Source organism: Xiphophorus couchianus, chromosome 5 (assembly GCF_001444195.1).
Source record: "Xiphophorus couchianus chromosome 5, X_couchianus-1.0, whole genome shotgun sequence".
Lineage (NCBI taxonomy): Eukaryota > Metazoa > Chordata > Actinopteri > Cyprinodontiformes > Poeciliidae > Xiphophorus > Xiphophorus couchianus.
The window spans coordinates 7,383,660-7,397,061 of NC_040232.1; the positions used below are offsets into that span (position 1 = coordinate 7,383,660).

General features: G+C 38.0%; 1 protein-coding gene across 1 annotated transcript; it reads right to left on the reverse strand.

Annotated features, from left to right (window-relative positions):
• Nucleotides 1-1,661: 1,661 nt before the first annotated feature.
• Nucleotides 1,662-10,189, reverse strand: cdc6 (cell division cycle 6 homolog (S. cerevisiae)). Its single transcript, XM_028017552.1, has 12 exons — nt 10,035-10,189; nt 8,030-8,379; nt 6,944-7,180; nt 6,117-6,316; nt 5,278-5,426; nt 4,683-4,789; nt 4,470-4,609; nt 4,292-4,392; nt 4,166-4,218; nt 3,597-3,775; nt 2,709-2,849; nt 1,662-1,940 (listed from the first exon to the last, which is right to left on the reverse strand). The coding sequence occupies exons 2-12, from the start codon at nt 8,367-8,369 to the stop codon at nt 1,848-1,850; spliced, it is 1,740 nt and encodes a 579-aa protein (XP_027873353.1). The 5' UTR covers nt 8,370-8,379; nt 10,035-10,189; the 3' UTR covers nt 1,662-1,847.
• Between the last annotated feature and the right edge of the window lie 3,213 nt (nt 10,190-13,402).

Here is a 13,402-nt window from a genome sequence, read left to right on the forward strand (position 1 = left end):
GCACACAATAACTGATTATAGTTTTGAATTGGATATTTATCAATGTTCTCATGAAAAATAAAAAATGGACAAAATGGTTAAATTAACAATCCTGACAATACTGAGTTTGTTTTGTAAGATTACTAGAACTTATCATCCTAAGAAATTTTTTCTTGATAGCAACATGAAATAAATTCACCCCGATTCATTCGACTCTCAAATTTCAGTGGTTGTGCTGGAAAACGTGATTCAGTTCAGGATTATTGATGGTAGATATTTTGAATGTTATGCATCCAAATATTTGATCATTTTACCTCCACTGATGTTTGACTTGATGCTCCATGTGTTTGTATTAAAAACATGCACATATTTCCATTCACTTAATATTGCTGTGAATAAATGATTTGAATAAAATCAGATGTGTTTTATATGTGTAATTTAAGGTCATTTCTATATCAGATTTTAATTTAGATTATTTCCACATTTACTGATTTCTGCAAACATTTGACTAATTTTGTTTATTTTCAATCTGAGACAACACTATCTGTAAATTGTGAATGTTACAGCTAGGAATTAGTGATCAGGCCCAAAATATGGGTGTAATAATGAACTTAGCTCTGAACCTTTAGAGCCACATAAAGACAATTACAAAGTCGGCCTTCCATCACCTGACGAAACTTTCTACAATTAAAGGTCTAATGTCAAAGTAAGCTCCAGGGAAACACGTGAATGCGTTCATCTTTAGTCACATTGATTACTGCAATAATGTCTTCACAGGTCTGTCTAAAAAAAAATAAAATAAAATTGGCTGATTCAGAATGTTGGTGAACAAACTTCCAGAAAACCATTTAAATCTAGACTAAAAAAACTTCCTGATTAAAGTCATTTTTAATAACTGGAACATTGAAAATATTATTCTTGATGGCATTAAGCAAAAATATGTTTGTTGCTACATAATTGGTTAGTCTGTTACATTTTTATCATGTAAAACACTGACTGGCCTTGTTGCTGAAATGTTCTGTACTAATAAACTTGACTGGACCTGTTAATCTGACAATCAGAAGAAAATGATGGAAGGATGGATTTCCATGCATTTAAAAAGCAGAGGACTGAGCACACATTCCTGAGGGATCTCAGAGTCCAGCATGTTTAATCTAATGCAGACCACATAAAATTAAATATTCTCTTCTGTTGACACAACTGCACTCCAGTGCAACCAGTGTACTAAAGCAATTATTTATCGATAGGCAAGTTTTATTTTTAGGAACATGATTCCCGGTATTAGGGTGGGGCTGCACACCATTACCAAAATACATGTTATTGAAACAAGTACCATTAAATTTAGCCATAAAATCTGAGGTCCGTTTGATCCATTCCTATTATGCAGTTTTTAAAAAATACTGAAATCAAGTTGCATAGTTTTCCAGGCTGCATATGTTCAACCTCCATGTTTAGTCACACATAATTTTTTTTTTTTTTTTACTAAGTTTGCCAGGACAACGCCAGTTTTGCTCCTTTGGTCCTCGTCTGTGTGAACACTTCGGTTTCTACAGCTCAGTCAGGCCGCTCTCGGCCTCCTTTAATCCAATCAGGTTAGAGGCTGAGCTAATTCAGCGGACAGAAATAGATCCAGCTCTGAAGGGGAACCCAGAAAAATGAATAAAACACTTCATGTCTGTAAATCTATTTATTTACAGCACAAAAAAACAAATACAGAACATTAAAAAAAAATCATCAATGACTACAACTCAAAATAACTGAGCAGTCATCTAAAAAAAAAAGTACTAGCGTTTCCTTTTTAAAGGAAACATATTTAAAATCATTTAAAAAAGTAAAACATAATTTAAAATAACTTTATAATTGAGGTATCATGAGGGAAGCCCTGCAGCCAGGATGCTGCCCAGAAGCGTTCGATCCTTCAGAGCGTTTTCTACATCTTTTTCGTCAATTTTCAGGAACACCTGAGAAAAAACAAACAAAGAGTTCAGTAATAATAATAAAAGCAAACCAGCTCACCAAATGTGATCTGACAGTTTATAGCACAAACTCACTTTCTAGGACATGAAAAGACTAAATTCTTGGAACACAGGGAGATTTTATTTTTTTTAGTATCTTAAAATCAGAAAGATGTACTTGTACATAGTGACATTTGATTAAACAATCACAATTATAGATGCCACTTTTGACAGATTTTACACATTTCAAAATAAATGAACTAAAACCTGTATATTTTACAAAAATATACAGGTTTTGTGTTTTTCTGCCACACGGTAAATATTTAGATATTTTCCTATGAATATTTTCTAAAAACACAAATGCTGTGAAAGGAAGCCCAAAACTTTTTTCCCAATCCAACGTGTTCAAAAATAAACCCGCCCAATCTGGCAACGCTGCGCTGAAACTCTTCTTGGGTTGCTAGGGAACAGGAATGGGCTCAGCCAGGGTTGCTGGGTAACAGACCCCCTGAAAGCGCCTTAATGTGCAGAAGGTTTTTGAAGCGGCTCAATTTCCAGACACCAAAACACAAACTTACTGACAAAAACTCGCTGGGTGTTTTTTGTAATGAAGCGCTTGGGAATTTTTTTTCTTTTGTTTTTAGAAACAGTAGAAACCCAAATGGAAGTACAAAAACATCCAAAATGTGAATTTTGTACAATGCATCCACTTTAATCATATTCTAAGGCTCCTTTAAATAACATTTGATCGTTGTTGTTCAGAGAGTTTTGCACCTTAGTGAGACGACCCTCTTTGGCCTTCTTCAAAGAGAAGATTCCCCGACTCTCCAGCAGTCCGCACAGCGCCAAACACTCGCCCTGCCCGACTCCAGACACCTGCCTCTGGGCGCACAGGCGGCTGTAAACCTCATGGAGCTGAAACGCAAAGCAGGGTCATTTAAAACTCATCACAATTAGACTGCAGAAGCTCACCAGAGATGTTAGGAGGAGAAGAAAGTAAAGCTGGAAGCAGTGGGTGGTGCCTTTAGTAGATCCTTTTAATTACATCACACTGAATTAAAGCTGCAGTGTGTAACTTTCATGTTTATATTTTTATACATTTGTTAAAACTGTCAGTTTGTTGTGAGATAGATAATCTGTGAAAAGATTCATCTCCACTTTCTCCCTGAGCTTCTATTGCCATCTGAATAAAGGCATGGCTCCTGTAAAAACCAACCAATCAGAGCCTGGAGGAGGGTCTTAGCGCTGTCAATCACCCACATGTACTCGCTGCTAAATGTGCTAGTGGTGAAGAAACAACTTCCATTGTAGGGAAACCATTTTTCTGACATTATTGATTAATTATGACAGAGTTTTCTAAGACAAAACTAACTTAGAAGTAACTTTTCAGCGAGATATAGAAAATTGCCAGTTATTTCTGTTATATTTTCCCATATAAGTGAAATTATCTGCCAGTGAAACTAGAACTTTTTCATCAATATTAAGGAATTATTGACTTAAAACAATCTCCTATCTTACTTCAAGTATACCAAGATATTAGCTCTAAAAAGTACGGTTTGATAAGATTTTGTATTTTTGCAGTGTAACACTTTGCATTTCAATTAGCCTCAGTATCTTTTAGCCTGATGACCTTGAATCATGCTTGTAGGTTCTCCATCTTACCTTCCCCAGGTTCGTCTCTTTGCTCTTCCCTTTGCGGATGAGCAGCAGCAGGCAGCAAACCAGCAGCTTCTGCTGCAGAGGGAAACTCTCTCCCTCCGAACCGCCGCTCTGCGCCGCCATGCGGTCGCCGTAAACCTCTGACAACACCTTCGCCACCTGAGGGAGGCCGACCAAAGACGCTGCAGACAGACAGCCAAACTCAGTTTCAGTCACAATTATTTTAGTAATTGGGTATTCCACTTTAAATAAGAGAAACATTTTAATGCCTAAAATGCAGCAACATCTGGAGTTCTGGGAATAAAATATTCACAGACAGAAAGGTTTTTTTCATCTTACATGCGTAATCCATATTTTTTGTACAGTGTTGGCTTAATTACAGCTCTGAGTGTGTTGTTCTTTCAGCAAATCACCTTTTTTCCAGTCTGCATACTCCAGTTAAAGATCAATCAGTTACTAAATAAGTTGACGAATATTTGAACAATCAATTAATCACGATTATTCACAAATAATCTAATAATTTCAGCTGCAGGTGGTTACAAAGTTTACTCTGATGACCCCAGGTACCTTACCTTTAACGGAGGCCTTCTGTCTTTCATCAGCTTCTGCGATCTCGACCGCTCTCCTGGAAAGACACAGCGTTAGGTCAGCCATTTTCTCTGGTGTTCCAGACTCTGGTCATCATTAACGATTTTTACCTGCAGATGTCAAGAGCCTTTCTGGCGTCTCCGGACACAGCCGATACCTTCCTGGCACAGAACTGAACAGCCGAGGCGTCCAGCAGACCCTCAGCCGAAACCTTCAGAACCAAAGCAGAACTCTAGTTAGACGAGCCGAGAGATGGAGAGATTACATCTCTCACAGAACCGGACCAACCTTCGACAGTCTGTCCTGTATGATGGCGCTCAGCTCCTGTCGGCTGTAGGGCGGGAAGTGCAGCAGCAGGGGGCGACAGTGAGTCTGAGCCTGCAGTCTGGGCAGGATGCGATCCGTCAGGTCCAAAGAGTTGGCAATGCCTGCAGGAAGACATGAAGTCAGTGTGAAGATCACATGGTGGAAGGTGAGGCATGCTACGGGCCAAACTCGTACCGATGAGACAGAGACGGGACCACGGCAAATACGGCCATTCAAAGATGGTGTAGAGGACGTCCTGAGCTTTGCTGTCCAGCTGGTCCATCTCATCCAGAACCAGGAGCCTGAGGGGACAAAGATTAATGATCAAACTCAAGATTTTTACCCAACAGAAAGAAAGTAAGAAAGTCATTGTAAGATACTAGTTTAGTTGAGACGAAATATTAGGGCCAGGCTAAGAAAAATAAAGACTGTACTTACAAGAATAAAATCATATTATATCATTGTGACTTTATTCTTGCAATAGTAAAACTTTTTCCACTTATCACAACCTTTTGTTCACACAATATCTCGGCTATTTCTCAGGCATCATGGCAAAAAAATTCCTCACACATTATCGTACTTTTTCCACGCATTACCCCGACTTTTCAAGCAAAATCCTAACTGTGTTTTCATGAATTTTCACAACTATTTTCACTTTATTGCAACTTTTTTTCAAGCATTATTATGACTTTTCTCGTAATTAATTCTTATTTGTTTGTTTGTTTGTTCAGTCTGGCACTAATTCTCTGTTGTAAAAAAGCAACTAAAGTTTTAAAAAGCAGAAACTCACACTGTGGGCCCCGGGGCCGTCAGGAACCTCTGGAGGCCACTCTGTCCACCGGCTGCTTTCAGCTTGTAGGCCAGCAGCGGGAAAATGGCGTGGGAACTCCGCAGACTCATGCAGTTCACCACCACCGTCTTTACCGATGTGAGCTCAGACTGGGAGGACAGAAAGAACCCAAGCATGTTACAGAGGACAAAATGAGGACAAGTAGCAGATTAAAACTATATAAACACTGAGAAACTGGAAGATTTTGGTTGTTAATTGACTGGAAAATAAAAATCTAGGCAACAGTTTTTCCCTCCAAACTGTTACCAAAGTTCTGATAAACTACAAATATCGACAAACTCAAGTCTGAAAACTAACAAGATACTAAAGACAGTTTCAACAAAATCACCTCTGATCATTTGTCTTAACAGATTGAAATCCTGTTTATCTGCAGACCTGTATAACAGATTCTCACACAGTGTGACATCACCCCGGTATCAGATGTATTACAAATGGGTTTCTCTGGGTTTAATAGACGAACAGACACTTTACCAATCTAAGACAAATAACAGAATTAAATTGTTTTATCGTCTCATAAATAGCAGGAATTTACTGCATTTTAAAATTTTCACTGATATAAACGACAGATGTATTGTAGAGAAAAAGGGATCAATTTTAATTTTTAACTTCTCCAAAAAACAGTGTGTGTGTGTGTGTATATATATATATATATATATATATATATATTTATAGCATTTAAAGATATAAAAGCATCCCCATTGCTATGAGATCTAAATCCTGGCAGTGGCGCTGGGTCTCCACTAGGTGCCACCTGTGTAGAATAATCTGCCCTAACTCACCTTCATCTCCTGGAGGATGCAGTTCAGACAGGCGGTCTTTCCGGTCCCTGGAGCCCCTGAGACGTAGAGGCTGCTGGGGACGCGCTGCAGCACTTTGTCCTCCAGGAAGGAGCGGATGGACGCCCGCTCAGCGTCTCTGGACAGGAGACACTCAGGGATGGCAGTGTGCAGCGCCTGCTTCACGCTTTGAAACCTCGACTCTGCAGAGACAGGGGATGTCACAGATTAGAAATAAATCTATTCTACACGGTTTGTTAGTTTTTTTTCTAAACTGACCAGGCTGTTTTTTATGCTTTTTAAAGGGGACTCATTTTGCAAAGACTTATATTTTGTGTGTTTTTGTGCTTCCATTTTGGTTTCTACTGCTTCTGAAAGCAGCCAAAGTGCTTAAAAAATAAAGACAAACAAAAAAAGCCTTTTTTTTGGCAATAAGTTAACACGTTTTGGTGCCTGGAAAATAAAACCTTTCAAAAACCTCTAATGTAACATCACAAATCAGCAGGCACTCCCCCTCACCTAGTAACCCCAGCTAAGACAGGCCGTTGCCTAGCAACCCCAGCAGAGTTCCAGAACATTGTGTCAGTTGATTTCAGAACAGAACATACTTTATTGAAGTCCAAGGGGAAATTACTTATTTGTTGTTAAATATTAAAACATTTAAATGTAACCATTAGTAATACAACCTTTATAACACGTGTGAAATTACAACTAATGTAAATATGATCGAAATATATATATAATAACCGTTTTAAGACTTTTCCTTACATGTTCGATGAAGCATAATAAGTCACCTTTAAAGATAATTTTCAGCTCAGAAAAGTTCTTACTGTCAGCAAACAGGCGAGCAACAGGCGGCTTCTTCTCTTGGCTGTGCAGGACGGGACCCCCAGGAGGCGTTTCCTGTCTGTTCGGAGACAACTTGCTGGTTGGAGAGCGCCGCTGCTTGGGCGTCCGACCTTCAGATGTTTGCACGTTTTCGTCGAAGCCGAGTTTACGTGGCGTTGCCGGATTTGGTCTGTTCTGCTTCGGAGGGGAACAATGCACGTTGCAGCCATTGTCGTCACCTTCAGAAAGAAAACAGAATAATAAACTGAAAGAATAAAATTGAAAAATTAATAACTAGCACTACAAAATATCTCCCGAGTCTGAACTAGGGATCCAAATTATCGATTAATCAGGTAATCTAAAGTTGATCAAGCTCATTAATTACCTAACAATTAGTTGATAAGCAGACATTGTCTTTGCATTATGTAAAGGGACACATTTTTAATAATATGCCAAATTTAAAAAACATTACATTTTGTCAGTTGTACAAAATGTAATGTTTTGCACATTACATTTTGTGGTTTTCAGTTCTATTCAGAAAACGACTATTTTCTGAAACGACAGAAAATAGTGGTTTTCTCACATTATTAATCTTGGACATATTTATAAAATATAACAAAACAGTTACCCTCGAGGTTGCGGAGTAGAAAAATAATTGAAAAGAATAAAAAATGTGAAACACTTAATTCCCCATGAACAAAGAGATATTCATACAGAAGTACCGTCTGTTTTTCCTCTTGAAGGAATGTTAATATTTTTCTCTATTAAGCTTTTTAAATCACAACAGCTCTGAAAATCAACCCTGTTTATTGCCATGTTGTTGTTTTTTCCTTTCTGTGTCATCTCTTTGCTTTCCATCACATCCTCGTAGCAAATCAGTCATTTTTAAATGTGAAGTTAAATGTGGAGCAACGCCGGGCCTGTCGTTGCTCCAGGCCCGGCGGCCCACAGAGTCAGCCGGCCAAACTACAACACTACAAGGTTTAAGTTAATCAACTGGGACAAATTTTAGCCTAACAAACCATTAATCGTCATTCACCAGTCCATTAATTGTTTGCCTCTCTAGTTCAGGTAGATCCGTGTCTCACCTGTGCGTTTCCGAGGACTGAGAGGGAGTCGGTTCTGCAGGATGGGGGAGGAAGGTGGTGTTGGTGGAGGCGCCTGTGCTGCAGATCTACAGAGCTGATCCACTTTCTGCTTTGGAGAGGTTAGAGGGCTCTGGGCAGCAGAACATCTGGGTGACAGAAGCGTCGGTCTGTCTGACGACGGCCTTGGAGAAATCGGACCGATCCGACTTGGGGAAGGAAGCCGGAGCTCTGGCTTGTTCGAGGGCTGAGCCGTCTTCGACTGCAGGGGCGCTCGGCAAGATTTGCGATGCGGGAACTGCAGCGTGCGCTGAACTTGCCCCTGAGAGCGAGTCCTGGGCATGACTGGTTGTCTGATGGAAACAAAAAGAACAGAATGAGTTAACAGGATGTGGAAATGAACGATAACAGGAAGCTAAATGTGCTAATGATTAATACGTGATGCTAAATGCTGAATGACATTTAAGGGAAAAAAAGTGTGTAGATGCAATGTTGAATCTTCCTACATTTCTCAGACATGTTTGAATTATTAAAAATCAGTGATCCCCAAACTTAACATGGGATAAAAAAAGTCAAGAGTATTGGCTGGTTAAGCCTGAAGCAATTAGTCAGTTAATCACATCGTAAATTAAAATGTGGTCAATAGTTTCCATTCTGATGTTTAAGTTTTTTAAGGAAAACTTTGTTTGCAGAAACTCTATTTTATTTATGGTTTCAGTTGTGTGTGCTTTTTATTTTCTTTTTACTGTTGTTTTTGGTTGTGTGTTTCATTTTGGAAAATATCTTCCATTTCTAAAGTTAAAGTTCATCAGTCTTTGAGAGGGCAAGTTCAATATACTTGTTGAAAGTTGTCTCAAAAAAATAATTATTTACCACAATAATTTCTGGAAGAATTTATTGTCCAGTGAAATTTATCATTATATCGTAGGCCAAGAAAAAACAAAAATGTAAAACCTAAAATCCCAGCCCAGTTTTATTAAGATTCTTTCCTGCTCAACAATAAATTACACATAAAATGTTTAATTTAAACAGTCTGATTTTTCTGTAGGACATGAAAGTGTAAATCATTGTAGATCAAAATTAAAGTTATTTTACATACTTTCATTCTTTAAAGATAACCAACCTCTCACCAATTTATTTTGAGTTTTATTTTAGAAAATTAAAAAAGATTTAGCCTGATTTCACAAAAAAAGAACATGATTTATGTCACGTTTTGCACAATACACCAAAAGATTAATACTTTGTGTTTTAACTAACGATTTTGCGAACAAGTGTTAATCTGTGGCTCATAGTTTTGTCTCAATTGTCTTCCTGTATAGTTACAAAAACTAAATCAAATTACAAAAATATAGCTGTAAAACTTTTCCCTTTCAGTTTTAAGATGGACACGACTATTATTTTAAGATGGACACCACATTCTGGTGTGGGGAACAAAAAGAAGCCGTTTTATTTCACTATGAATGTTGTGTTGTTACAGTTTGGGTTAAAATGGTGCGAGTAGGTCAGAGGTTACAAAGAAAAATCAGAGATAAACTAGTATGTGAACATAATACAAGTCGCACTAGCTCAATGTATTTTTACTCGAGTAAAGGCAAAATAGTATCCGTTCAAGAGTGAAAAAGAATTTTGTAAAAAGACACTGCGTAACTGTCTGATTTAATATTTAAAACCATGTCCTCAAACAAGAAAATGAAAGTTTTGTGCTGGTATTTTAAAGACTAAAATTATACTACAGCACTTAAGCAAACTGGCTAATGGCGCCAAAACAACTACATCGCCTCCAACGCCCATTAACTTTAGACTCTTTTTAAAGTAAAATGTTGATTTTAAGCACCCATGTTTCAAAATGACCGACTTCAGCTGATGTCCGGTCACGAACGCGCAACTTTCCAACAAAACTACCGCTAACAAATTAGACAATAAATTTGCAAACAAGTCCTGGCACTTGGAGGCGGCTTTCTTATTTCCGCCTCTTAAACAACAAAATATTTCAGATTCTGTTACTTACGGGAAAAACGTCGATGATGAACGGAGTTTTGTAAACGGAAAAAAGACGTCCTCTTGATTCAGAGTTTCGGGTTTATTCGACGTAAAGCTGTTTTGTGTCTGTCTTCAACTGCACACGAAGTCCGAACTGGCCACATTTTCTCTCTAACTCAACTGTAACTCCCGCCAGCGCTCTTTGATTGGTTCACCGCTTCAGCTTCCGTGATGCTGATTGGCTCAGCGTCACATGCGGATGTTACGTCACTGTTGCTGAACTCACGTACAGTTTTGGTGGCGGGAGTTTGGATTAAACCTCCGATTTTGGCGGATTGCGTCAGTCTACGTGTCAGAAGAGCTGTACTCCTAGAATGTGTTTTTAAATAATAGTGCAGACAAAAACTGGAGAAAATGTACTAATAAATAGTTGATTACATAGACAAAAATAACAATTGTGATGTTATTTTTCTATTAAACTGGACTTAACATTTCTTCAGACTTTAATGCTTTTGATTGTTTGAAATAGACACAAAGTGAAAAATCATGATAAACAGACATAAAGGCTTTAAAACATCCATCTATATAATGTTTCACATTGTGATAAAGTTATTAAAATAAATTGGCTATTCAATAATACTAATTTATTGAATGAGTCTTTACTAAGAAGGGACGAGAGCAACTATGTCGGACGTTGGAAGAAAAGGCCTGGTGTGGGACATTAGGAAAAGTCTTCTCAACCTGACTGCAAGCGAACTCTTTCAAATCGCCAAACATGTTGGTCCTGTGCCGAACAAAGATCCATCTAAGCTAGAAGATGATGATCCTGAGGGCTGCCTGAAATACATTAATGCATTCATGCACAGCAAACCTCTCCTTGAGTCAGAGGACAGAGGGATGGTTGAATTATTGGTCTTAAAGGACACTATTGACAATGTGGTCCAAGTACGTAAAGTAATGTTGGCGGAGAAGGTTTCTGATGTTGATGTTAATCCCATTGTTGAACCATACAACACAACAGCTTTTACTAAATCCTCTAACACGATACAGGATGGGGTTAGTGACGTGGGTCCACCTTCTACCTTACATTACTCAGACATAATATCTGCAGCTCAAAATAAACATTGCTGTCACTGCATATGACAACACTGACACAGCTACAGTTAATTCAACAGCACCCAAACTGAATGATGATCTGCAAAGAATTCTTTTAAGTTACACAGATCTGAGCAAAACACTGATGCAGGGTGTTGGCCCTTCGGTTTCAAATCCAGCTTCATCTCAGCTTGCAGCTATCAGAGTTGGGGCATCCCAAGATTTTAAAGGGGAACTCGGGCCGAACGGCAACCACCACCAGCAATATGAACAATTTGTCCCATCAGAGAACTTTCATTTCTCCCCCAAAGAGAATTGAAGATTCAAGGTGGCCAGATTGATGATCATTCATCTCCTGATACAGGAAATCCTTCCTGCCACATGCCATCTCACTGTACAATAAAAGCTAAATCATTGTTCTGCACTAATCAGTCCGATTTTGCACAACTGCACTGTGGCACACTTGCTGTACATATATTTACATATACATACTGTATCTGCATTTTTTGAATCTTTGCAAGGACTGCTTTAAGTTGCTTTTTATATTGACAGCATTTCATATTTTTACAATTTATAGCATTTTATATTTTATTTTTTATTTTGTCTACAATTGCTACTCAGTGGTAGATGTTATTGTGTCTTGTCTCTATGCTGTAACTGCGAAGTAATTTCCCTGCTGGGATGAATAAAGTACTTCTATTCTATTCTATTCTATTATATTCTATTCTACAGTGATGTCTGTAGACAAATTGACGAGGGGATTCAAGATAACTTTGCTGCCTCTGACATTGTCCGGGCTGTGCTCAAGATAATCAAAGCAGGCAGCTTCAAAGACATGTTGATGAACAAAGATGATATGAAAATTACAGAGCTGAAGGGATTTCTACAATCTCATCAGCGGGAGAAGAATAGCACTGAACTGTTTCAAGAGTTAATTTGCACCACACACCTTGACAATGAGACTCTACAGCAGTTTCTTCACAGAGTGATGGGATTAAAACAGAGAACAATGTTCACTTCTAACCTCCCTGATGCAAGTATTAAGTACAGCAAGGGTGTAACTTTGTGTTGCAAGTTGGTGGGGCGCTGATGTACCTACAGTTACTAGAAGGCCTTTTGTTTTCTAGTTCTAAAAATAAAGCTACAACTTAAATGTGAATGCCATACAGTTTTATTCAATAAATTAGGATATATTTCCTGATCAGGCTTGTCAGATTAATAGTACCTTTCGAAAATAACCTTTTAGCAGGTATTAAACATACAACATATAAATATGTTAAAACAGAAGTCATCTAATTAATCTATATAATGTTTTTCACTTGGTGATTGAACTTTTCAGTCATATTCTAATTTATGGAATCAGCCTTTATGTGCTGAATGCTTGAAAACAGTTTCAAAATTCAGTAATATTTTTTGTGAAGAATTATCAGTTGTTTTTTATTGTCTGATTTTATCAAGTTCTAAAAACATAAACATGAAATCTCATGTCTATAACAATAAAAATGTTATTAAACATTTCAAAAGCAGGATAAGTAGCTTATGTGTAAACCAAATGAATCCTCGTCAGTGCAAACTTTGTATTTTTTCAATTATGTGATTCTGATTCTACAGCTGTCCCTCAGTTGGTTGACAAAAGCTTTTGTCCTGCTGACTTACACATAGCAGATGAGATATGATGCATCTTTAACATAGCAAACATTAAAGACACAAAACCTTTTTGGGTCTGGTTGTGGCAGTTGGTGAGTAGAGTTACCATCAATGTTACTGGATTTGATAAAATGTGGCTTAAAGCTGAGATGCTGATGTCTGGGTAAGTAAAAATATATATATAACTACTTCTTCTGGGCAACTCACATCTGATTGCAACAGCGTCTTCACAGGTCTGTCCAACAAATCAATCAAACAGCTGCAGCTGATCCAGAATGCTGCTGCTCGCATTCTCACTAAAACCAGGAAGATAGAGCACATAACACCAGTTTTAAAGTCCTTACACTGGCTCCCTGTAGCTCAAAGAATAGACTTTAAAATACTGTTAGTTAACAAATCACTGAACGGCTTAACACCACAATACATTAAATATCTGCTTTTATTGTATCAACCTTCCAGACCTCTCAGGTATTCCGGTTCTGGTCTGCTCTGCATCCCCAGAACCAGAACCAAATGAGGAGAAGCAGCTTTCAGCATCTATGCACCACAAATTTGGAACAAACTTCCAGAAAACTGTAAAACAGCTGAAACACTGACTTCTTTTAAATCTCAACTGAAAACCCACCTGTTTAGAATTGTATTTGAAATGTAATC